Source organism: Manis javanica, chromosome 6, assembly GCF_040802235.1.
Source record: "Manis javanica isolate MJ-LG chromosome 6, MJ_LKY, whole genome shotgun sequence".
Classification (NCBI taxonomy): Eukaryota; Metazoa; Chordata; class Mammalia; order Pholidota; family Manidae; genus Manis; species Manis javanica.
The window spans coordinates 7106431-7133698 of record NC_133161.1 but is presented as its reverse complement, the minus strand read 5'-3'; the positions used below and the strand labels follow the sequence as shown (position 1 = coordinate 7133698).

At 44.1% G+C, this 27268-nt stretch overlaps 1 protein-coding gene across 1 annotated transcript in view; it reads left to right on the top strand.

Moving 5' to 3' along the window:
* CNTNAP2 (contactin associated protein 2) overlaps nucleotides 1-27268 on the top strand; it is a 1951112-nt gene that overhangs the window by 1712196 nt on the left and 211648 nt on the right. The window contains exon 16 of the mRNA XM_073239854.1: nucleotides 10991-11161. Coding sequence (XP_073095955.1) covers nucleotides 10991-11161 — 171 coding nt within the window. The remainder of the gene's footprint in view (nucleotides 1-10990; nucleotides 11162-27268) is intronic.

The following is a 27268-nucleotide window of genomic DNA, read 5'->3' as shown; positions in this document are numbered from 1 at the left end:
AAACATGATCTCTACTCTCTGAAATTCACAGCTTAGCAGAGGAGAGGAAGACATAGAAATAATAAGACAATATGAAAGGGTACCGTGCCTGGGGAGGGGTCAGAAGCCGGCTTGGGGAGGTGGCACCTGCACTGAACCTTCAAGGATGAGAAGGAATCTGGCCAGAAGTGGTGTGTGAGTTGGGAGGGCAGGTAGGGGCAGTTAGAGAAAAGGACAGTCCGCAAAGAGGAAACCTTACCAATAAAGACCTGAAATCTACACACAGCAGTATGGGGGTAACTCATGGCAGCTGCATGTTGCTCATACATACTGGGGTGAGGGTGGGGGAGACAGGGGCTGGGGAAGTGGGCCTGGGCTTCCTTTCTTACACCATGTCCAGGAGCTTGCAGTGTGTTCCACCTGCTTTTGGCACCATAAGGGGCTTTACTCACAAGAGTGACATGGTTGGTCTGTCAGCTTTGTAAAGGCTAGAGGTAAAGTAAACTACACTGGAAACAAGGCCAAAAGTTGAAGCGGCATCCAGGCAAGAGACGACTGGCTGAACCAAGGCACTGGGAGAAATGAGAGGAGGGGACGTGGTGGCAGAGTACTTCCTCCGGGTATGCGGCTGATCGGGTGCCAAGGAGTGATGTCCATGTTTCTGGCTTGAGTGGCAGAGCAGGAACAGCTCCAAAGGAGAGAATGCTGCAGGTAGAGGTGACTGGCAGAAACGTGCATTCACCTTCAGTAGTCTGGAGTTTGAGGTACTTGTAGGTCAAAGTAAAGCTGTCCAGTCCGCCATGCATATGTTAGTCTTAAACTCAGTAGAGATATAACTATATGCATAAATATGGGAATCACTGCCATGAAAGTCAGTGAAATGGCTCAGGAAAAGGAAGAAAAGATTTACCCCTGGGACTGACACACAAGCCTTTAAAAGTGAGGCAATCCCCAAAGTCACCCTCCCTTGGCCACTTCTGTATATTTGCCACTTGTTAAATATCTTAATTTCAACCTGCATGTAGTGGATACAAATTTGTTCTACAACCTCCAGATGGAACCAATTTTTATTTTTGCTAACTCAAGCAGATCTTCCTCACTTCCTTATTCATGAGGACATAAGATATTCAGGCTTGCTGTTTCCCCTTCTTTGGAAAAAAATCTCACTGAAACCTTTAGAGTTTACCCAAGAAAGAAATTTGAGTGAAGAACCATTAGCCCACATGTTTCCATTACACACTTTGTACACATTTCTCCACTTCTGGCTATTAATGTTAAACACTGAAGCCCAATATACTTAGGATGACTAGTATAACTAATCAGGCATATCTAATAGCCCCACAGGGAAATTTTGAAGATCTTTAGGGATTTAACATGGAGTCCCTGAAGAACTTTGGAAGAAAATTGACACCTGCTCCCACCTCCAGATACCCCTGCACCACAGCTGTTTCAAGCATGCAAAAAAAAAGAATCTCCTAAGCACCACTATGTTTAAATTAACAGATTTGACACATGAGTTCCGTCACTAGGAACGGCCTGTTTCTCGCCTCCCCCATTACCTGGCTGTGGCCCCAGGGCAGGGAGCACCCCCGGCATCACGACCTCCTGGCTTCGTCTGTCATCCCCTTTTGCTCTGTGGGACCCCATCCCCATTCTTGCCCAAAGGAACCAAATAACAGAGAGACACACACAGTGAAAGATGTATATCGCCGACTCTCCCCCAGGTGGGTACTGTCACCCCTCGGCTGCGGGAATGCAGACTGGAAAGGGCGCCGCACCGCAGCGAGCACAGCCGACTCACGGGCAGCATCTTACCGTGGAGCCCTTCGTTCTGCACTTGGCGACCCCCCTGAAATGCGGCTGAGAGCTGAACAAAGCTACTTTTACCTCCCTGCCTGTACAAAATGGTTTCATTAAGAAAGTCATTTTTTTGTACCCATAAGGACCCCTCTACAAATAGACTGAAATCAGCATGTAAATGAAGCCATCTGGGTGACTGTTGTAAATAGCACCCAGCCCCTAGGAAACAATAGAAGGCTCAATGTGTAACTTAATCCTCAAATTTCTAACCTTTGGGTCACTAAACATTTTCAGAGTGATTGGCCTCCACAGGGCTTATATTTCTGCTGGGAAGGGTTTGCCACCTGAAGCAGAGGCTGCAGCGCTGCTCCGTGTGGTCAGGGTTCTGGGCCATTTGGTGGCACTGAGGAAACTGCCGTTTCTGGGGGAGGATGGGCAAGCCCACTCGTGTCCTGACCACACCAGCAGCACACATGTCACCAAGCCACGGCCCACAGCTGGGGAAGCCCACGTGCAGTCTTTGCGGTGTCAGCCACGTGTCACCTGGTCCAGCCCCTGCGTCTCCACCTTCTCTGAGGAGGGGGGAGAGGGGCCCTGCAGGCAGCTCTGCTCTCTCTCCGTGCGAAGGAGCATGTTAAGGTGTTTGGGTGGCGACTTTCTTGGTGGCGGGGCTGCCCCTGCTTCCGTCGGGTCAGCGTTTGGCGGCTGCTGTACTAGACCCTGCGCCACAGGCCAGGACTCAAGGATGGCCCCCCGCGTGTGTGTCCCAGATGGAACTGTCTTTGTCTGCAAGGAGTTGAAGAAACAGGAAACATATAGTTTTGAAAGCCAGTGAGCCGCAAGCAGAGGAGAGAGGGAAGAGAAGAACACGACCGGGGGCAGGTGTGGACCTGCGTCCCAGCTGCGCCGACCAGCGGGAGGAGCCCGGGGCAGGGGCAGCTCTCACCCGGCTGGGGCCCTTGCTGCTCCCCGCTCACAGGAACCACCCTGGGGCAGGGCGGTCTCGGGAGAAGCCCCGGTGCTGTTACCGGTTCACCTGTGCAAGGAAGGGAAGCTCCCCTCCCATCCCCCCGCTCCATTCCGAGGCCTGGGACCGCCACTGCACATGGTCCCAAAGCCATCGGTTCAGTAATGATCAGTCACGTGTGTGAACCCGGCACTCGGCCAAGTGCTCTTCATGGATTATCTCCTGTGATTCTCAACACCCGAAAGGGCAATTCCATTGTCACTCCGCTGTGCAAATGAGGAAACTGAGATTCAGGACGATGGAGAAAGCCGTCCAGAGATGCCCAGTGGGTGGGGCCCAGTGGGTGGGGGTGTCAGAGCCAGACTGTCCAATCCCAGAGCCCACACGTGCACCAGCACACGGCAGCTTCACCGGGTGACAGCCCCGCCAGAGCACCCCGCCTCGCTTACTGTTATCCCCACTGCCGCCACCATGCAGCACGGGCACACGTGCTTCCTTTCAGTGAGAACAAGAAAGTCTCTACGTCGGCACTTGACGGGCGGATGGCAAGCAAACTGCAGAATATCAGGAGCTGCAGGAGTGGGAGTCGTCGGAAGGCTGGGCCAGGGTGAGGCTCACAAGGGGCGGGCTGAAGTCGGCCAGCACATCAGTTAGATCTCCAGTCACTTCCTCCAACCCTGCCGTGACTCACACTGCAGGCACCAGCACCAAAGACAATGGAGGCACAACTCCTTCAGTCAAACAGAGTAAAGACACGGCAATCTACAAAAGTTTGAACCCCCTTAGTCCTCCCTCTCAGCTCCCGGAAAACTGACCACCACCCATACATTCCTCATGAGGAAATTGGAGCGGTCTTCCCTCAAGCTCACTGACTGATCTGTGAGCAAACAGGTTACAGATCCTGACATTTGGGGGCCCTTCAGTGAGGTGGGAGGCTCTCCAAGTTGTTCTGAAGCCAAGTAATGAACAAATCCACCACCACCACCACCCCAGACACTCATTCACTCACGGAGTCCAGTCAGCTTCCGAGGGCTTCGCTGTTCAGTCTGAGTGGATGGGCAAGGCTCACCGACCACCTGGTGGTCAGAGACCTCAGGAAAGAAGGGGCCCAAAACTAACAGTGGGCAGGGAGGGTGATGTCGGAAAAAAGAGACAATGCTGAAAGCAGAAGAAAACTTTTAAAATTAAGTTAACATCCTCCGACAAATAAGAAAAGATATTGCATCCAAAATACAAACCTAGAACAGAGTGCTATAGGAAAGGGGACTGCCCAAACAAGAAATAATACTTGGAAATTAAAAGCATGATTTCTGAAATAAAAATACAAGAGCAGTGTTGGATATAAAGTTGAAGGGATGTTCAAGGAAATAGAACACAAAGAAAAATGATCAAAATTAGGAATACAGAGAGCAAGAGAATAAAGGTAAACATAAAACCAATAGGTGTTTGAGAAAAAGGGATCAGAGAAATTATTATAGTCCCAGACCTAATGTGGGGAGAAGATTCATACCCGGGCAGTCATACAGAGTCTCAAGGGAGATAAAGAGAGGAACCCAAAAATTTCCAGAGAGAAAAAAAATACAAGTTATGTAGGAGAGCAAAAAATTTTCCTTCATGCTCTTAGGGTCCCTGGCAGGGTCTTAACATTAGACTAATAAAGGCAGATTAACAAGAGAAAAGGAGCATACAAATTTCTTTAAGTTTTCCATGACATGGGAACCTTCACAAGGAAATGCCCCGAAGAAATGGTTAAACTCAAGTGTTTTTATGCTAAGTTTGATGAAAAGTAGAAAATTGTGGAAAGACATGCAAGGACAGAAAGTTTTACAACTTGCTCCAGGGGAAGGTCAGAAGGTGCGTCCTGTACCTGCCATTTCTCAAGACTCCTCCCGCTTGAAATATTCAGCATGCCAAGGTGCCATATTGGGGGTGGCCTGTCCTGAATCCCATCAGTCACATACAAGATATAGTCATCAGAAAACATTAGCTTTCTCTGTACCAACGCTATCTTCACGATAGTGGAGAAATGCCCTTAAAATCCCATGGAAAAAATAATTTTCTGGACTATCTCAAGTATGAAAGTAGAATAATAACATTTTTGGAAAGCAAGGAAATTTAGAAAGTTGACCTCGCTCATCCCTTATCTCAAGATGAGAATGTGCTCCTTAAGAAGAAGGCTGTAGACCAGAAAGAGGGATCACCAAGTCGTGGGATCCAGAATTTAGAGGACTCCATACTGAAGAGTGCTCAAGGAAGTCCCTGTGATAATGGCAAGACAGAGGTCCAGGGCAAGTGCACGCAGCAGCCCTCAGAACCAGCCCGAGGGCGGGGAAGGATGGGGGCCACCAAAGATGCCAAAAACAGGACTGCTACATTACCTGGTGCGTTTAAAACCTTGGGGTATTTTTTAAGAAGAGTTTCCCATATGTGTTGGAGAATTTGGAAAGAAATCATGACAGGTACATAGAAAGCTTAAGCCAGTGAAAAAAATAGGTAATTATTGATTCCAGAGAGATGAAAACTTATACAAAAAAAAAAAAAAGAAAATACAATTAGATTTCACTGGTTTACTCCTTAGTGAATAATACTTGCCTAATCCTAAAAATATAAATAATGAATTTCAATATAACCAAAAGTCTGCAAGATTGCTATTTGGTGGGAACAAGGAGAAAGGGAATAGGGAGGTGGATTTGTAAAAATGCTCAATCCTCATCCTGCAGTCAGGGAGGCCAGTAAAGTATATATAAAGTGAATAAATGAATAAGTGTCCGCATAAGTGTATCTTAGGAATGCAGGGATTTAACGAAAAGAGTTAAATGTGTAGAAGGAATTTTTGCTAAGAAACCGGGTTTGGGTTGAGCACGGAATTGCATTGTGCTATATTCCTTCTAGCACCACTTGACTTTTAAAACTATTAGAAATTTAAGCTTAAAGTTAATTGCTGCTGTCAACCTAAAAAGCAGGTAAACCAAGGCAAGCTCAAAATTGTCAGAAAGATGAGTTTATTTGGGTTTAGCAGAGGAATTGCAATTCAGGACACGCAAACCATAGCAGGCGTCCGGCGAGTCCAGTAGGGACTTGGGGTTGGCTGTATTTATGGGCAGAGAATGTAAAGAAGGAAGGGTTCAGTAAAAGTCTGTTAAAATCAAAACAAACAGAAACCAGCTTTGAAAATTCCCCAAGCAGACAAGACCTGTCCAGTCATACAAATAAAGCTCAACTTAGCTTATCTTGAGAGACCAGCCCGACCTGGGTCATTTCTTGTTCAAGCTCTGGAAACCATAAACAGAAATTTCCCAGGGTTGAGCGGAGGTAACCCCCAGCCAACTCCCTATCATTTAAGAAGGTCCCACCATTGTCAGTTATCTGGAAGTCAGGCATTTATGGGAAATCAGTCTCTCCATCCTTAAATTCTGTTTTCCTGAAGGCACACGAGTGAGTTTCCATTTTAAGTGGAATTTCTTTCATGCTGCCCATCAGAAGATATCCTTGGAAATTTTGAAGTCAGAATCATTAGGGGGATTAAAGTAAATGGCTGTTAAAGAATTCAGATGAATATATGCTATCAAATTTAATACTAATGATTCACTAGGATTTGAAGCGACGATGAATGCCAGCCAAGCAGGGTTGTTCCCAGACCTCCTGTCCCACACTGGGGGGAGGTACTGCCCTGGCTCCTTGTGCCATTGGGGGCGAGCCCAGGCCTTGCCCAGAATGTATTTCTAGAGCTTCTTAGGTCACCAAGTCCTTCTCATGCCTGTAGAGCCTTCAACCTCACCCAGCCATTCTGCCTGGCCCTTCATCACTGCTGCCCCTGCCCTTGGCCGGTCCCTGACCCTTTTCTGTTGACTGGACCCCCAGTCTCAGGTATGTATTTATGCTCTGCCTTGCACTTTTCCCCATTTCCAACCTTGTCCCCTTCTGCCTACCCACACCAGCAGTCCCTATCACCTGCTACACCACCAGTCCTTGCCGTACAGTGAATGTCTCAGTTCCAGCTTGGTGTTCTCAGCCAATGTCACCTACCCTCTGCAGCCCTGACCTTGAGAGCAAGAACAAATTGCAGCTGTTTCAGTAACCTGAAAGTTATGAGACTCTCAGTCTTGTAAATGTGTGGCATTTTTCCATGGGGTCTACAGGGAATATTAGAAATTAAGATATAGATAAGGAAATTATGGTCTGCTAGGGGCAGGAAAATTATGGCGTCTAGGTATCAGTAGGTGCTCAAGCAGCATTAGCTTTTATTTGTATTTATTTAATATCTTCAATACTCAGGTTACTATGAAATAGGTTTTATCCTATGAGAACTTTACATATGGAGTGGAATTGGATGTAACTGAGAGGGACAACTATTCACTTATCCATTGACTTAATAATTATTTATTGAGTACTTACTATGTACTGGGGCCAAAGGTTACAGGGATGAAGTGATTTTATCCCAGCTTTCAGAGCTTACGGTCAGTTGGGAGCAATATAAACAAACTCTAATAATGCTACAAGCTCCTCACATCATGAAGTGCAATGAGCACTGGAAAAGCACTTGTGTTGTTTTGTTATAACCCAAAATCCCAGAGCTTGGGCAGTGGACTCCCCAGAGTAGGCCTCACAGAAATTCAGCAGGGTGTGGAGCAGCATTCAAACTTTCTGCTGGTGGCCTCTGCTCACCTCTAGCCCCCATCCCAATAAGCATGTTTACTCATAAATTCTACCCATGTGCCACTGTTCTCATGTCTTGTACACATTACAAAGTATAACTGAAATAGATATTTTAAAGGATGAAGTCATGAAAATAAATATGAACAGAATTTCTCATCTCCTCTGCTTGTGCCCCAGAGGGCTCTCCCATAGCAGCTCCTGAGTTGAAAGCTCAACTCCAAACACCACCAGTCAGGTCCAGAGTAGAGTACTCACTGTTGCCAGTCAAGGATCTAGACTCAGTTCATCCAGAGATTTGGGCCAGCCCACCAGTAACACTCCAAGGATACTACGTGACAATCCAGACATTTCCGGAAAGATGACTGGTAACCACATTTATTCAAGGTGCTATTTCCCTGTGCATATGTCCATTCAAGAAACCAAATTAATTCGAAGTTGCTTAGTGAGCATAGAATTAGAACAAATGGAGTTGTGGTCCGTGGAAATATTTCATCAAACTGAAATAACTGATTGAATGGCCCTTCTCCTCCCTGAGGATATTTTGTTCTGAAGAACCAGTGCTGGACTTCAAATAAATACTGACATATTTTACTATTAGCTTTCCTTTTTCTAGAATCATTTTAGACAACTGCTCTTCTGTTCATTCATCACCACCCTAGAAAATAAGACTGCACTTGATTGGAAAGAAACTTTAGAATGTTAGTAACGTTCATGTCTTGGGGATACAACCTACAGAGACAGAATTGCTTTTGCTTCCAGCTGTGTTAAGACTGGGACTGGATCCGTGCAGGCTCCTGGTGGTTAAAGGGCTGTCGCCCAATTAGGATGAGCTGAATCCCACTGGCATTGGAGACTCGTCTTTATTCCTTCCCAACCTCTGATTGGTGAGAGGGTTGCAACTTCTAGTTTGATTTAGGTTTTATCTTGAGAGACCTTCATTTCCAGCCAGCTGGGAAAGGTGAGTTGGAAACCCTCTCACCATATATTAAGCCAGATCTTGAGCCAGGAAGCGGACTCAGCCCTCAGATGACAGCAACTTAAACAGTAGTTAAGATTCTTTCTTTTCAGGTGGTATCCTAATCAATATCATATCATATTCTTCTTCCCAAGAGGAAACTGGTCGATTTTCCTTCTACTGAAAGTTATGAGATGGCAATCTCTAAAAAAAAATAGCTTAAACCTGTACTAAGACTGTTGGGTCACCTTAAACTAGATTTCCACCGCCACTGCTTTTACCTTAATAAAGACATTTACAAGCATCTTTTGCACTGGTTTAATGATTACAAATTGCCATTCACTTATCTAAATGCCACTATATCCTAGATGTCTCTAAGAACAAAAGCAAATAACATTAACTAAATAAAAGGGTATTTTACCATCTCATAATATAGCAACATCATGTATTTACTTGAAAGTTACAGTTTAAGCACTGCGGTACCAACACAAGTTAACTTTATTCAAGAATAGCAGTTACACTTAATATTGCATAGGTGCCTAATTTGCATAAAAGAAAGGAAAAATATAGCACATAGAAACTAACAGCAAACTAAGTTAATTCATTGTGTTCTTTGAAGGAAAGATATTGCAAAATAAGTAAAAAACATTTTATATATATGCAAAAATACATGTGTGTATGTATATATATACACCATTTTTTTAGATGTTAAAGTTTTCCACATTTAATGACCTACTGGGCTTTTATTCAGTGATTCATGAATCAGGCAGCATACAGTCTAAACAAGAGAAACTATCTCCAACAAGCTGTTTATGGCCAACGTGAGCAGGAACAAGAGGTTAAACATAGCATTTGCTGATTGGTTAAAGCAGGGTTTCTTCCCTCACACGGAGCCAAGGGAAGGTCTGGAGCCAGGTCAGGTCCCTTGCATTGAGCAGGCAAGTGCCGACTGGTGGACCTGGCCTGCTTTTCTGGGAGCGCAGGGTGCAGAGGCTCAGTTCCGTTTTGGTTTGCTGATGTGGGGCTTAGCATGAGTGACTCCATCCTGGACCTAATCTGGTGACTTTGACATAGGTTTAGTATTAAAGGTAAAGGCTTTAGTAACTATTTTAAGGTATGCTAATGTGTTTTTTTTTCAGTATTTTCTTTAATTGAAGTATAGCTGATATACAGTATTGTATTGGTGTCAGGTGTATAACGTATTAATTTGACAGATATGTTCATTAGGAAATACCACGATGAGTGGAGTCACCATCTGTAACCATACAGTTATTACAGTATTATTGGCTATATTCCCTATGCTGTACTTTTCATCCCATGATGTATTTATTTTATAATTGGGAGTTTGTACCTCTTAAGCTCCTTCACCTGTTTAACCCATCCCTCATCCCTGTCTCCTGTACCACCAGTTTCTTCTCTGTATTTATGAATGTTTGTTTATTTGTTCATTTATTTTTTTAGATTGCACATGTAAGTGAAATCATATGATATTTGTCTTTGTCTGACTTATTTCACTTAGCATAATACTCTCTAGGTCTGTCCAGTTTGACGCAAATGGCAAGATTTCATTCTTTTTTATGGCTGAGTAATATTCTACTGTACATATGTACCACATCTTCTTTATCCATTTATTCATTCATCCATTAATGGACATTTAGGTGATTTCATATCTTGCATGCCCATATATTTTAGTCCTTAGCTGTGATAGTAAATGTACTCAGAAATGTGCACATTCAGTCTCTGCCCTGGAGATAAAGTCAAGAGTTAACACTTGGTCTCATATTAAATTCTTTGTCCACCTATTCTACTGGAATGTGAGTCATCTGGGTTTGGTGTTTTAATTTTGTCCTGTGAACTGCCTTTTTCCAGGGACACGTATCAGGCAATTTGGGGCAGAGGGGAATAACCATGCCTTCCCTATGAGTTCAAGGGTAGAAGCTGATTGAGAGCCCATAGGTGGGCTCAGCTCAGCACTCCCCATCCCCCTCACCTGCAGTCCCCAAGGAGGAAGAGATTGGAGAGGAGGATATTTCTTTCACAGCAGCTCACCTCAGCGGGTGTGGAGCAGTACAGCAGGGAAATGCCTAACCTGGTTCGGCCATCTCCCATTTTCTCTGCTCCCCCAGCTGCGTGCCCGCAGTGCCTGCACCTAGAAGTGGGTGGTGGCTATTCCAAGGCAAAGGTGGTTGAGAAGCAAGAGCAGAATACCAAAGACCCCACCCCTGTTCTGTCCCTCTAGGTCTAAGGCAGATGCTTCCCGTGCCAGACTGGAGCTGCCAGTGCATACGCGTCAGTTCAAAACAGCCCCCACCTGCCCTCGGACAGTAACACCAGGGGCTGTTCTCCATTCACTCCTCTGCTGGCATTTGCTCCCTAGAGTCACACCAGGACTGCTCCTGGCAAGAATCCCAACTATCCATTTTTAATAAAATATTTGATGCAGATACACATGTAGAACTTTTTAGAAAGTCAAAAATATGTTTGTGGGAATTTTGTGCAATGTTGTTCAGCATGATGAGAGGTAACAAGCCCTATTGCCAATGGAAATCAATTAAAACTCAAGAAATGGGTGTCTTTCTCGTTACACCATGACCAAGGTGTCAATCGCCCTGTCGTTTTCTTTTCTTCCACAGGGAATTACTGGAATGCTGCCTCTTTCCCAAATCCATCATCCTACCTGCATTTTTCTACTTTCCAAGGGGAAACTAGTGCCGACATTTCTTTCTACTTCAAAACATTAATCCCCCGGGGAGTGTTTCTGGAAAATCTTGGGAACACAGATTTCATCAAAATCGAGCTGAAATGTGAGTATAAATTCTATGGCCACTCTTGCCACTCCACGCTGATCCCAACCCTGGGTGTGTAATTTCAGTGGATTCGAACATCAGTGATTTCCTTTGTCCCAGGAAAGCTGCTGGAAGGGACACACAAACTTGAGGACAGAGGTCCCTTTCCTAGATTCCTCACAAGGAAACAGGCACACACAGAGACCCAAGCCAGGCTATCCAAGGAGGATGGACGAGAACCAACTGCCCTAATCATGTGGGGGAGGAATGTATATTTAAAGTTTCTTTTGGTGTATGTTTATTTTCCCAGGAGACGGGGTTAAGAGTAGTAAGAGGATTGTGTAAAGTGATAAGGAATAAGAGAGTGGAGGGAAACACAAAGGAAAATAAGACTAATACAAATGAGCATCTGTCTGTCAGAGCAAGTGACGCAGCCTGGACAGGGCACTGCATTGCGCGATGAAACTGTGAGTGTGCAGCTTTGCAGAGGAGGCCCCACATCCACACCCTCTGCAGGTCTCAGTTCTGAATTTATTTAACCAAGGATACAGGAATGAATAGAGTCTAGAGCAGAACAGATGCTGCCCAGCTGGGCTCAGCTTGCCTTGTATCCCAAATGCCCTCACAGGGTCCCACCATGCGGGAAAAGCCATCCGTGGAAGGTGCGGGGTTGCTGGGTCTGAGATGTGCAGTTCTCATCACAGCAGGACCCTTTTAGTCCCAAAGCAGAAGTGCAGCTTTAGGAATCTCCAGTCCACAACTTACAGGTTCCGTGAATGTTGGCAGACACCAGCCTCTCCTGGCGTTCGGACTAGGGCAGAAATCAGCAAGATGACAGGTGTGACCAGGATGGGGAAGCCGGTCAGAATCTCATGTCTCTCCACAAACTCTCAGTGCCGCTTCCCATGTCAAAAGGTCCCCTTCCTCCCAGTCTGTGCCCTTTATCTGATGCCTGTGTTACTGGGTGTGGCCCGAGTATGATCCCAAATCCATTTCCCATAAATATCTGATGGAACATTTTTCTTTTTTTGTAATTATAATTATGCACTGTGGTCCTTTAAAAAGGGAATCTCAGTTAACTACCTTTATGCTGAAGTCCTGTGAGACTGTTTTTGTAAAATGGTAGACTGTAATCTAGCAGAAAGTGCACAGGCTTTGGAAATCACATTCTCAGGCTGAAATCCAAAGCCTTGGGTACATTGCTTAATCTCTTGGACCTCAATTCCCTAATTTGTAAAATGGGCATGGTAGTTTGTGGGAACTGTTATGTCGGTGGAATATAGATGCCCGTGAAGCATCTACGTCAGTATCTACTAGGTGTTATCATCTTCCCAAGGGTGCACATTACAGATCCAATCTGAGCCAGATCTGATTGAAAGGGAAGACTGAGAATATTCTAGTCAGCCATTTAAAAACTAAATAAAGAGATATCCTCTTTTCATGAATCATGGATTGGAATTATTAAAAGGGACTTAACTTTGCACAGTTAAAATTAATTGAATCAAACTGTTTCCTGTCTTCCACATTTGTTGGATTATATTTTCAAAGTATCTCATGGAAAAAGGAGAAAATTGACAATTCCGCATTTGAGTAATTCTGTAAGCTTCCATTAACTCACTTGCATTCACCCCATCAGTGTTTCATTTCCCCATGTTGTGTAAACCCTTGCCTGGGTTGGAAAGAAGACAAACCAAGTGTAAAAAGTATATAAAGTTCCTACTTAGCACCTGCATAGTAGAATTCTACTTATTTCTGATGATGAGGATCTTCAGAGATGTTTTCAAGGTTTCCCCAACCTTTCCACAATATGGAGACTCCGGCCGAGTGTGGATTATATCCTCACTTTATCCTATAGCTCTTTCTTGTCCTGTAGTTTACTTTGGGCAAACTATATAAAAGTGCAGGACAATCAAGGTGTGGGTTACAGGCTGGCCTCTCCTCGGAGTCCTCTGGACCTGCTGATAATTCCTAAGGGTGGAAGGGAGACCCCAGTGGCAGAGATTCAAATGCCCATCATCATATAGCACCTACATGGAGGTTCAAAGGACCCTCTGTGGCAAAAAAGGCAGGTTTCTATATTTGAGAAAAACTTCTCCAAAATAAGTAAGAAGCACTGCTTTCATGAAGAACATGGAGAAAATCTGTCCATGACTTGCCACGATCCCACTTAGCACATCTCCCCAGACTCTTCTCTGCAGGGTTCGCCGGGCAGTGAGGCGAGATGGAGTGTCTCTTTGGCCCATTTCTCCCTCCTACCAGAGTCACTCTCTGCAAACCTAACTGTCTCCACAGCGGCAGCCGGCTGCTAGGGGGCCCAGGAATGTGGATCCTGAAGGCAAACTTTTTAAAACTGTCTCTACCTTTTTCCCCCTTTAACTTGGTAGGCTTTCTGATAGGAATTCAAATTTTGTTTCTCTGTGTGTGTCTCAAAGGAATTGTCACAGTTCATGCCCACATAGTGGTTTCCAGAATAACATTGCTGTTAATTAACTACATTGCACCCTTCTGTCAGCAGTGGAAGATTCCTGACTCTGAGACAGCGAGACAGTAACACCAACTGAATGAGATACCATAGCATTTTAATGCGCAAGTGAAAAAACATGCATGAGAAAATTAGAAAATTAGAGTGACGTTACTCATTAGCACACTAAATGATTTCCTAAGTTCATGTTTAAAGGCTGTATCTCACTTAGTTACCATCTGTATTCATTGTTCATTCACCGGGTATTAGCTGAGGACCGGTCCTGTCCCAGTGCTAAGGGAACCCCGTCAAACCCAATGTAGTTCCTTCCCTCAAAGATCTTTCTGTTTGTTTTGGAAAGCTGACAAATAAATCAGTAATTATGATGATAATAAAAGTAGCTCAGCTGTGTCGGACTCACTATGTCTCAGGCGCTGTTTCCGAGGTTTACCGAAATCGTCTTGGCTACTTTCCCGACCTCCCTTGCAGTGGACCCTACACTATGTCTCTATTTTACAAATGCAAAATTGAGGCCCTGGGCAATTAAGCCGCCTGGCCAGGGTCACACGGCTAGGACGTGGCAGCGCTGGTGTCTGACGCCAATCATTTTTTGTCTGGCTCAGAGTCATTGCTGTCAACGCCCCACACGGGGCATCGCCACCCGGAAGAGACCCTGAGAAGATGGCTGAGAGCAGCAGGGAGGGCAGTATTTGAGCCTGAACGGAGTGGCGGGGGTGCTTCCAGGGAATGTGATGCTTTAATTAGGTTTTGAGGGTTGAGCGGGAGTCAGTAAGATGAAGAAAGAGGGGGAAGAATGGGGATCAGGAAAGGAAAATCGTGGTAGGATGAGAACACGTGGTAGGAGTGAAGGTGTGGGGGCTGCACCCCAAGACTCGGGGGGAGCCGCCGAGCAGGGGGCCCCTACGGGGGTGGGAGGAGGTGAGGGGGTGGGTGCTGGGGCAGAAGGGCAGGCGGGTCAGCTGGACCCTGACCGTGACGGGGAGCAGGGGTGTGACCCCGTCAGGTTCTCATTAACAGAGGGAGATGGAAAGCAGACGAGAAGTGGGGCAGCCTGTGTCAGAGCAAGACAGAGAGAGGGGAAGACAGCAGCAAGGGGGGATATACGGCGAGAGATGCTTGGGGGATAGTGTCCACCCACTTTAACACAATCGTCATGAGGGTGAAGTGGGGTGGAAGGTTCTAGAAGGAAGCCAGTGTTCCTGGTTTTGTCTGGCTCATGACAAATGAGAATGGCTCTGAGATGACTGTGCAGGTGGGGCACCTTGGGCATTTGAGAGCAAAGTGCAATCAATCTACAGTGGGTGTTCTGAGTGTGCGTCCACAGGGTATAGGAGTATCCGCCCAGGTGGACACGCCTCCGGGGTGCTGGGTATGCAAGCTTGGAGCCCCGCACAGACTCCTGAGTCAGAAATAGTCTGAGAGTCACCCACACTTAGCGAGCCATCAGGAAAAAGCACTGGGGGTGCCTTCAGCACGGATGACATGGCCCAGAACAAGTGTGTGGAGAGGAAGCAGGGGATCCGAGAATGCAGAAAGGGCTCGAAGGAGAGAAGGGCAGGAAGACGGGGACCCCGGGGACCAAATGAAGAAGGAATTTCAGCCGCAGTAGCAGAAAAGAGTGTTCACCCCTGCTGAACTGAAAGTCACTGAAATAAGGACATAAAGGACCTGCCAAGTTTACCATGTGGAGGTCACTGTCAGAGTCAGGCAGCGTCCCGGGTGAGCGCGGGCGGGGACGGAGCCCCAGAGCCTGTGCTTTTGTTCATTGTCGTAAGTGGTAGTGACCTGAGCGTGCATGTATATTACGGAGGAAAGCCTGGTACAGAGTGAGAGACCGGAGATGGAGAGAGAAAGGGACTGTCCCCAAGGAGGGGGGAATGACTGAGGCCCAGACTACAAATCTGGGAAGGGGCTGGGGAAGCAGGTCACAGTCAGGAGGACAGGACACGCCCCGGAGTCCCAGCGCCCTTTACGAAGCAGACATGATCTCGCTCCTGTTGATGTTTAGTCTGCTTGTTTGTTAGCACTTCTGAGATGGCTGGAATATTGCTTTAAAAAAATTCACTAACAGCCGTGGATATATACATTTACGTATTCACAGAACAGCTTGACTTCTCTGGGTCCCCTTCCTGGCCCAGTGGGGGTCATGACCACAGCCCCATCTCCAGGCCGACACTTCCGGATCACCTGCTGTGTCAGGGGCACAGGGGCAGGTCCGGAGGTTCTGAGGTGGAGCCGAGAGCCCCACACCCTCACCTGGTGAAGGAGACGAATGCAGTAAGAACAGTATGGACGCGTAGCTTTTGCTGTGACTTTTCTAAGAGCCAGGCACTGTTCTAAAGCTTTTATAGGTATTAACATTTATAGGTTTCACAACAAGTTTTATCCACAATTTACAGATAGAAAAACTGAGACACACAGGTTACATAGCTGATCCCAGATACTGTGCTTATAAGCATTAAAACACAATAAGTAAATTATAATGATAGGCTTAAGGTATCTACACACCTCGAGAGAAGAGGCACATACCCCATCCTGGAGCTGAGGTGATGCCTGGGCCAGGTCACAAAAACCAGGCAAGAAGTTGCCTAGATTTCATTCTTAGATCTTTAATACAGACTGAACTTATTGAGACTTGCAAAGTAGTAGAAAAATTAAAATTTTTCCTAAATCTGTGTTGAACCTAAGGTGGCTTAGATAATTAAAAGGAGAAAGCCAGGTGCTAACATCTGATCTGTTTTATTAAAAACTCAACAATATATAAAAAAGCAAAAAACACCCTAAATAATACTGCAGTGGCACAAGAGGCCAGTTAGGTGGAATCAGACACTCCTCGTGTCGATAAAAGTGAAGCTCTTTTAATATAAAAAGTTGTTCCAATTCTGAAATAGTGGAAGATAAATTGCCTGTAGTTTATTTCTTCTGATTCATCAGTTTCTGTATATTGCAGAATATTTTCTTCTGTGGCTTTCGGGAGCATGTGCATTATAGAAGGCTGCATCTTGGAAAATGAAGGTTTTCCTTAACACCCTTTCCTAAGATTAGCAGTACATTAGACTGCTGTCTCCACATTTTTGTGGAAATACGCCTGCTAAATGCAAATATTTTCTCCAAGTCATCCTGATAGCTGAAAAACTTCAAACTTGATCAACATGGAAGCTGATGGTCAAGTACTACAATCGTTTCAGGTTGCTTTTCCTAGAAGTTTCCTACACTGAGAACACCCCCTTCAAAAATCTTCCACTCGGTCCTCTAAAATCTCTTCTATGTTGTTAAGCAAAGACAAAAACTCAGTTTTTAACTTTGAGAGGTGATGGATGTTAAATAGACATGTTGTGATTATTTTAAATATATACAAATATCAGTATGTTGCACACCTGTAAGTACTATGATGTTATATATGAATTATATCTCAATAAACGAAAGAAAATGAAAAGCTCTGATGGTCATTATCCATCATCAGACGAGTCCAAGCACGTGCTTCTTTGATGCCGGTGCTCCTTGAGGGAACCTAACGTATACACACCGGCAGCGTAGCCCGTACCTCGGGGCCAGGAGGGCAGCTGGCCTTACTCTTCCCTTCCTCACCTGTCCTCCATTCTGTGGCACCAGATCCTCCTCTCAGTGATGCGTCCTCCTGTGTCACACCTTCTCCCCTGCCTTCTTGCCATCGTAGGAACCCAAGGACCATCACATTTGGCTCACAGGCTCTTGACTTCCTCCACAGCCTTTTCACACAGCCTAGCATCCTACTTGCATGGCCAGGCTAGGCACCGTAGACCTCACCACCCAAGCTGCTGTCCTGTGAAATCTTCCCTGTGAATTCCAAAATTGCACCAACCACGACCCGTCCTTCCACCTTTCAGTGTATTCCTGTCATCATTTTGGTCACCTGCCCCTCAATTGTGGCGGAGATCTCCTTCTCCACCTGGATTTCCCACGGTTCTCCGCTGAGACCAGCACCTCATCCATTTCATTCATTCAACCAAATGCTTATCAGCAGCCGCCATGAGCCACACAGCGTCCCATCTCCCTCGCTGCACTGCTGTATGAAACATGCCCATTGTGTCCATGCATCTATGACTGTAGTTTTATTGTTTTATTTCCTGGAACAAGTGGGGATTCTTCCTTTTGATGTTAAACCCACCTTCGTGGTAGCAGTTCTTTGCCTCTGTCTTTTGACTCAGCACCCAAGGGCAGGATCCCTCAGCCACGCCCAGAGATTGCTTGCCCCTCCTCCCAATCTCACCTGCTCCAAAACTCGGTGGAATCCAGAACACAGGCTCCTCAAGACCTCCTACAAGGCACATCCTTAGACTCTTGTATTGGCCTCCAACTTATGTACATAGTTAAATTAAAGGCATTGCAGGACAATAAAAAGGACTCAAACATAGAGAAGCAGGATTCCCTCGCAGACCCTACATTGTATATGCATTACATATATTCTGGTTTCTTGTATATGACTTTTGAGACTAGGCAAGGTAATCTGCAGAGATAGAAGACAGAGTAGTGGCCCCCCTGCAGGTGGGGAGTGCAGACTGGAAGGCGGCTCACAGGAACTTTCTGGGGTAGTGGAAATGTTCTAGAACTTGATCCAAGAAGTGATCCCATATGTAAAAATTCATTCGACTTTACACTCAAGATTTGCACATCTTACTTGATGCAAAGTAGACTGTAATGGGAAAAAATGGAAAGATAAAAGCCCTACTATGAAAAAATCTTGAGTGGACAACAAAAAGAATTAATTAAACAAGAGAGATCGAGACCAGGATTCTAGGCTGACCACCCTGAGACCAGGCACTGAACCTCACCAGACTTCATCATGTTCCCTTGTAAAATAAGAAGGGTGAGCTGGGTCATCTTTAAGGTCTCTTCTGGCATTAACTATTCTGTAAGCCTGTGGGAGGCTACCAGCCTCGTGTGGCTTACCGCTGCCCTCCTAAGTGAGCTAGTGAAACGGCATCTCAGCATTTCCTGGAATGGCTCTCAGTTCTCCTGAAGATGATGGGAGGAAGGCTATACCAGAACAAATAACACCTGCTCCAGAAAAATTCCAGTCCACATAGTACTCAAACTACCTGCAGTTAGATTTCCTAAAAGCTTTGGCCCCAAGTTGCAAAATTCTACTTCAGGATCCAATCAGAATTGCCCACAGGAACCTCAGGCTCATCATAATCAAAACTGAACTCTATCATCTTCACCCAAAAGCCCTCTCCTCTGCTGCCCATCTTAGTTAATGTCTTCACCATCTTCTTCATTTTCCAAGTTAGGAAGATCAAAGTCATATGTAATATCTCACTAACCTCTCCACACCAGACAGACTGTTTGTCTTGGACGTAACACTGTATTTTAATGCTCTCATGGTGGCCCTGCTGGGACGACCTCACACCGGAACAATCCCAGAGAAAGCTTCGGTTCCCGCTGGTCGCAAAAAGATGGATAAGATAACGAAGATGCAAAGATGACGGAGTCTTCTCAGACATGGCTCTTTATCTCCACAATGAAGTCTTTAGCTGAAATGCCTTGGATTCTTGATTCAAACAGCCTCCTAATTTGTCTCCCTCACTCCATCCCCTCCCCACTGACACTGCTCCCCAGGGAAGACAGATTTCTATGGATCTGTCCTGTCATTCCCTTACAGACCATAAAGGCTTCTCAGTGCATTATAAGACAGTTCAAGGACTGAGGCTTTGGCAAGAGATTCAGACTTTAACTTGATTTTTTTGTCTTCATTCTGCTACATACAAACTTTGCCCCTCAACTCTGAGTACCATGAGCTTGTGCTTCCACCATCTCCACCTGCTAATACTCCCTGGACACCACCCCCACTTTGCTGTGACCCAGTGTGTCTTCGCCTGTTCTGGAATTTTCTACCCCCTATTGAAATCCTGCCCGCACAAAATATTATTTTTTAACTACATCTTGATTTAAAAGATAAAGCATAAATATTGTGAGACTCTTTCATCTTCCTAAAAATATCAAAATTTCTACAAGACAATTAATTCAGTGCATTGCCTGGAAAATAATAGGCATCCTGATTGAACAGCTTTTTCACAGCGTTTGTCTAAATAAAGTTTATGTTGTGTGCCATTACTATGGATAAATGCTAAAGTTTCATAGAGGTATTTTTTCTGATGGATTTTTCCTCTATCTCATTTTCTCTGATTCTAATGTTTTCAGCATTATTTATTGTGTGTGGTAGGCCACAAAATCTTTCCCTTCAAAAAGAAGGCGTGCTAAAGTATCAAAATAACCAGCTACTGGAACCAGCCTGCCTATGGGCAGCTGGAAGACAGCAGCCACTCTAAGAGAAGAGATTAAAGAAGCTCCAATTCATGTATTCTGATCTGAGACCCAGACAGGAGAAAGAGTGTGCTGGTATTACTCAATAAACACGTGGGCGAGTGAGAAAAGTAGAACTATATATGTAGAGTTATAATAAGGTTAGAGACCTTACAGCTCCCCTTCTGGAAGCTAACAGTGTCTCTGCAGGCTTGATATTTTCATAAAACCAAATGCTTCAAGAAGGAGGAGTAGGTGCCATCGTCAGTTAGCGCTACTAATGCTGGAGAATTGATTCAGCCAGGGGTGACACTCAGGATCAATTAATTTAAAGCTGGTTTAAAAAAAGAAGAAGATAACATAAATCAGGGAGCAGAGCTTCATTTAAATATAATGAGTGACTGGAGAAGATGACTTGAAACAGCCCCAAGCCAGAAATATCTTAAAGGGTCAAAGACAATTTTAAATACAGCAACACTAGATTTTTACAGGTTATCAGACAAACCCCTAAATGAAAACCATGTGACAAACAGCCACTGGACGTCAACTGGAAACCCTACAAAAACAGTTTTTTACAAATGAAGAATTCAGGGAGTTACTTTTTTAAAGACACGTTTTGCTCCAATTACAAGATCTTCTTTAATAGCCCTCAAGATAGGAACTTTGAAGAGACACAGAAACAAAGATATACATGAAACATGACATCTACTATGGAACGAGGGTCATGGCTGAAATACATTCGTGAATACTTTGAGAAAAGAAGACTTTCTTCCATCTCTATAATTTTCATGTTTTGCCATTTTTTCTTTTTCTTTTTGTAAAATTCATTTTCTAGTTTAGCTACTTCCCAGTTTACAAAGGGATGTGTTAGAGGAGTTTCTGAGCTGGTTATTCAGAACCTGGAATGTATTTTCCTGCAGAAATAACAGTGTAAATGGCACTCATATTCCCTGGCTAACCACTGTAGCTTTGTGTTTGGGGGTTTTTTAAGTGTAGCTGAAAAGTAGAGCTTCGTGCATCGGTGTGAGGCTGGGTTCTGGGTTCTGGAGGCCATTCAACCTACAGTAGAAATGTTGAAGATCAAAGGGAATTTCTCCCCAAATGTCTGAATGTCAAGTTCGCCCTTGACAAAGTTCTCAGTAGGGAAAGTGTTGGCTTGCCTTTACCATACACAAAGCTCAGTCCCGCCCCTCCTGCCTTTGGAACCTCAGTGTGTTCGGGTCAGCACGGGAGGGAAGGAGCATGCCGCAGTCTACGGGCTCCTGCTGGGCTCCCAGCCAATTCTCTTGGCTCCAAGACTTCAGACTTGTCTGAATTACAGCATGCCACTAATTCATTCAAATATCATACTACAACCGATAGATTTTTTTACATATATATATTTTTAAATTTTTTATTAAGGTATGATTGATATGCACTCTTATGAAGGTTTCACATGAAAAAACAATGTGGTTACTACATTTACCCATATAATCAAGTCTCCCCCCACACCCCAGTGCAGTCACTGTCCATCAGTGCAGCAAGATGCCACAGATCCACTATGTCCCTTCTCTGTGCTACACTGTTCTCCCCGTGACCCCCCACACCATGTGTACTAAACATAATACCCCTCAGTCCCCTTCTCCCTCCCTCCCCACCCGTCCTCCCACACCCCTCCCCTTTGGTAACCGCTAGTCCCTTCTTGGGGTCTCTGAGTCTGCTGCTAGTTTGTTCCTTCAGTTTTGCTTCACTGTTATACTCCAAAAATGAGGGAAATCATTTGGCATTTGTCTTTCTCCACCTGGTTTATTTCACTGAGCATAATGTCCTCCAGCTCCATCCATGTTGTTGCAAATGGTAGGATTTGTTTCTTTCTTATGGCCGAATAGTATTCCATTGTGTATATGTACCACCTCTTCTTTATCCTCATCTACTGATGGACACTTGGGTTGCTTCCATATCTTGGCTATTGTAAATAGTGCTGCAATAAACATACAGGTGCATATGTCTTTTTGAATCTGGGAAGTTGTATTCTTTGGGTAAATTCCAAGGAGTGGGATTCCTGGGTCAAATGGTATTTCTATTTTTAGTTTTTTGAGGGACCTCCATGTGCTTTCCACAATGGTTGAACTAGCTTACATTCCCACCAGCAGTGTAGGAGGGTTCCCCTTTCTCCACATCCTTGCCAGCATTTGTTGTTGTTAGTTTTTTCGATGCTGGCCATCCTTACTGGTGTGAGATGGTACCTCATTGTGGTTTTAATTTGCATTTCCCTGATAATTAGTGATGTGGAGCATCTTTTCATGTGTCTGTTGGCCATCTGAATTTCTTCTTTGGAGAACTGTCTCTTCATATCCTCTGCCTATTTTTTAATCAGGTTATTTGCTTTTTGGGTGTTGAGGTGTGTAAGTTCTTTATATATTTTGGATGTTAACCCCTTGTTGGATATGTCATTTACAAATATATTCTCCCATACTGTAGGATGCCTTTTGTTCTGTTGATGGTGTCCTTTGCTGTATAGAAACTTTTTAGTTTGATGTAGTCCCATGAGTTCATTTTTGCTTTTGTTTTGCTTGCTCGAGGAGATGGGTTCAACGACTGATTTTTAACTATCACAGTGTACAGATACAAAGCTGGATATTGAAACTAGAATAAGATCATTTCATCCCTTCAAAATTCCAGTGGTCTGATGTAGAAGATCCTTTGGTTAATTCTTTTTTAATCTATAAATAAATGAAAAAAAATTGTGATAAGGTCATAAGAGATTTAGGAATAAGAAATATTCGTATTTAGGAGTTAAACTGTTGTAACAAATAAAGCCCCAGGTTTCAGTGACTTTGCAGCAGCGTAATAGGGCTGTCCTGGTCCATGAAGTCCTTCCCCCTGGTGATTTGAGATCGAGGTTTCTTTGGTGGTGCGGTTCCACCATTTCCTAAGACCTCGGAGACTCAAGTCCGGTTGGCAGGAGAGAAAGGAAGGAGGGAGAAGCATTGTCTCTCCTCGCCCACACTGGTCCGGAAGTGACGCTACTTTGTTCTCATTGCACTGGTGGTAACTGGTCACAGGGCTCCACCTAGATGCCTAGGGGCTGGGAGATGAAGCTCCTGGGTGCAGGCGGCTTTCAGGGGTAACTACAGAAAGGAGAAAATAAACTTTCTGTGAAAAGTTAGCAGTCTCTGCCCCCAGGTGCTCTGGCAGCTAAAAGGCGTAAGCTCTAACCTTGCCTGCACGGAGTTAGGTTTCCAGAAATGCAGCATTCAGTTTGCCTCGGAGGATGACAGGCAGATAAATGAGATAAAGGCTTTTTTCCAGAAAGGCAAGAGCATATAGGCAAAAGAAAGTAAAGGAGGAAGATTATGGAGCATTTGAGGAATTGGAAAGAATATAGCTAAAGCCCAGGGACCAGTGAAAAGACACCTTTCATAAAGCAGCGACCCACCCACATACCTGTGTTAAGAGTTTGACAAAAGAAAGCTAGTTGGACCTAAGGCCTCGTGGGAAATTACTCACTTTACTTGCCTTTGCAGCGTGTTAAAATGATCAGATTTGGTGTTCTGCATCTCTGAATTTGATTCCTCTGATGAGAACCGATGAGAATGCCAAATGCCTTCTCATGAAGAGTGGTTTGTATTTAGTATTCTACAGGGTCTTTCTGGTTAAGTGCACCAGAGCCAGTGAAATACAGAAACAGTACATATCTGTCAGCTGTAATTATAACACTGAATTATGCTCATCCTGCATTCCGATTCCTGTATACATTAGTTGAAACATCCGAACAAGCCAGCACTTCAGACCAATAGGACTTTAATTTGAAAAGTAGCATGTCCTTGTTTGCAGCCTTTTTTAATAGGAAAAACAATCACATCTTGTTCAAAATTATTTTATCCTAAAGTTTGACCACTCTTTCTTGCCTTTTATCCTCTTAGGTATCATAGATACAGGAAGGAAGAAAGGTGGAATGTTTCAACCTAGTTTTAAATTCCTTCTCATTTTCTATATTTAAATGAAATCCCATTCTTAACATTTTGATTAACTAATCTCTGATTAAACACTTGTTAAAATTGTAATAATAGAGTTGTTAAAAATGTCACCAACCTTTGCAAATGAAGTGACAATTACATTTTTCACTTTTAAAATTTATACAGATATGACTGTCAATTGTTGAATGATTTAAAAATCTAGAAAAGCAAAAAGAATAAACAAAAAATCAGCTATAATCTCATATTCTAATACATTTAATATTATTCTTTTGGTGTGCACATTTCCAAACATTTCTCTATGCAGTAACATGTAATTTTTTACAAAAATGAGATCACATGGTGCATACTGTTTGTAACCTACTTGCTTTATGTAATATATTTTAGAAGTATATTTCCATGTACATTTTTTTTTAAAACTCCATAAGAGTGATTTTTTTGTCAACTGAGGGCAGAGACTGTATCAGACACTCCAAGAGAGCATGTGTGCTTTGGAAAATCCTAATTTTATACTTACAGAACAAAAAGGCTATCATTTTTGCTATACACCTTACAGAATATAGCTCACAGAAATCTCCTATTGGCTGGCAGGGTGTTTATATGCCATCTTCAGGGCTCTGTTTTATTTCCCGTCAGCCCCCTGCATCTGGACATGATAACTATATTATTATAGCAGCAAATGGGGGCATGGGTTTAAAAAGATGGGGAAACAGTGTCTCAATTGCCAGGTTTGCATTTAACCCATGATCCCTTATTCTTTGGGATTAAATTTTAAAAAGATAGATTTTCACATGTTCTCATCTACTGGCTTCCTGTTACAAATTCTTAGGCCATGATGTCACATACCACAGTGTCAAGGAGCAGCACAGGCTCAGATGGTGAAAACCGAAGCCCTCATTTGGGGAGGCCACACAAGGATGTGCCCAACAGGATGGCTCTTGATGGACGACCCTACCCCCAAAGTCATTCCATCTGTTGACCTTGTTGAGAGTCCGTCAAGTCAACCCGAGGCAGAGGCTGACGAGCAGGTCAAACCTACCAGCAGCTGTGCTGCCTAAGGACCCATTCCACAGGGAAACCCTACTCCATTCATCCGGCAAGTCATGAGCAAAGTAAACATGGTGGGCTGAACTTTATACAGGCTGGCCCTAAAAAGGATTCTCACGTGTTCTATATACGCAGTCTTGAGGGAAGCAAAATATTTATTTATGCAATCAGGAAAGCTATTATAATTAGAAATAAGGGAAAAGAAAGAGTTCTTTATGATGAATCATTATTATTTAACATTATCCATTTTTAAGGAATGCTTTATTCAAGTGGAAACTGGTTGGTAGAACCATAAGCGACACTGTGAAGTGACTTCCTCTCATTTTTCAGAGGTGGAAATATATGACTTCAGGGCCTGTCAACTCTTGTACAGTGTTAACTGAGCATCTATCGTCGGACATTTCAACCTTGGGATTCTGAGATCCTGGGTTTTTTTTAAACCCTAAGATTCCTGGTTTCTAATATGCCTACTAAACAGAAGGCAATGAACAAATTTAAGTAGTGCTAGAAAAAACTGAGAAGATAGTTTAGGATCAGTTGTGCATCACTTGCAAAGATTCCAAGGAAGAAGGAACTTTTCTGGAAGACTTTCCCACTTTAAGAAAGCTTGTTACATAGAAAGAAAGCGATTCTCCTGTTCCCTCATACCCGTCTGCATTCCCATTTATAATCCCTGTTGACCCTGTGGCATGGTTCCACTATTCACTCAATGCTGCAAATGCACGGTAGTTGAAGTGCACCTGCTGTTGTGATGGAAAACAGAATACATCTCTGATATTCTGTGTCCATAGCATGTAGACTATAGAATCTTCACTTGGCACTTTTCTCTTATTAGAGAGATCTTGTCTGAAGTCCTGTCAAGGTGGCATGACTAGATGGAAAGCAAGTTGCTACACAAGAGAGAGAGAAAAACAGTACCTGTGATCTGACCTCCAGGCTGGCCTGAAACTCAGTCCCCAACAGCCAGGGAGCAGACGCCTCCCTCGCAGCTCTCCCCAGCAGGCATGCTCCTTCTAGAGCCTTATCCTTCTCTCCTCAGATCTCGTGTTTGGCTTTTCATTATTATCAGTGTCCCCAGAAGCATAGCCATCCACTGCCCAACCATTGAGAGGTTTTAATGAATTAATTGACTGATATGTTGTCTCCTTACAGGCTTCAGCTTGATCTAAGTTAACAGCCATCTGCTTTTTTCCAAATCAGGCTGTTTTGGCATCCAGTTGTATAACCTCCTTTGGACCTCAAATCCCACAGTCCATTCCCCTTGAACTTTCCAGAGCCCTGTATGTCAGTGTCATCACCTGAAAGCAGCCCCATAAATTGCCCCCAGTCTTCCACCAGAGCACGTGGCCATCAATGCATGTTTCTCATTTGGCCACATAATCTGACTGAGGTCAAGAGGAAGGCCTCCCTGACGTCCATTCCCTCCTCAATCCACTCTCTTCTCCATCTCCAGAGAATCCTTAGTCATCCAATTTCACAGTTCATCTAAAGCACCCTCTGCATTTTGTTCTATCACAGATACAGTCACCGTCTGGGAATTCCATCTATTCTTCCAAACCCGCACTCTCTGCCAGGCACACAGTCTCTGCTGATTCCAAACAGGAGGGTATTTAAAACCTGACTCTATGTCCCTTACTGCGGACAGGTGCTGTTTGAAGCCGCAAGTCATCTTGAAAAGATCTTTGTCTTTTTCCTTTTCAAATCATATAGGTCCATTAATATTCAAGAACTTATTCTCAGGAGGTGGCTAAATGCATGGAGAAAACTAAAATTTGAAAGGCTTTGCATTTTAAAGACAGCGCTCTCTCTTTACACGGCCAATGGTAGCTTCTTGTCTCTGTGGATGCCTTTGTGAAGTTATGTTTTAGCCATAATAAAAAGCTTAAAGGCCAAAATACATAAAGAGAAATATTTCTCATACTCAAGAGGTTATCAAGATACCAGAGGTTTTAAAATGAGTTCATAACATTGATTCTTAGGCTCCAGGCATTTGCTTGAAGAATTTCCAAAAGACTTCAAATAAATTTTCCTTGCCCGTGTTCATTTTCAGATGTGTTTAACACCAAGTTTCTGGGTGTGAATATGCATATATGGCTCTAAAAATTTCTATATTCAAAACCAAGGCTATAATAAAGGAAAAACCAGTTATTTTTATTTCCTGAATAATATAAGCAACACAGGATAGTTAGCAAACAGAAGTTCTGCACTTAGTTATAACTGAATATTAGCATCTCAGAGAGTCAAGTTCACGTCACCTAGGCAGCGAAGGTGGGCTTGGAAGTTGGACTCCCTTCTCCAGTGTCTTTCAGCCTTAACATTGCTGAATTCCATCACGTACTTCTAAATGGAAGTGATTGC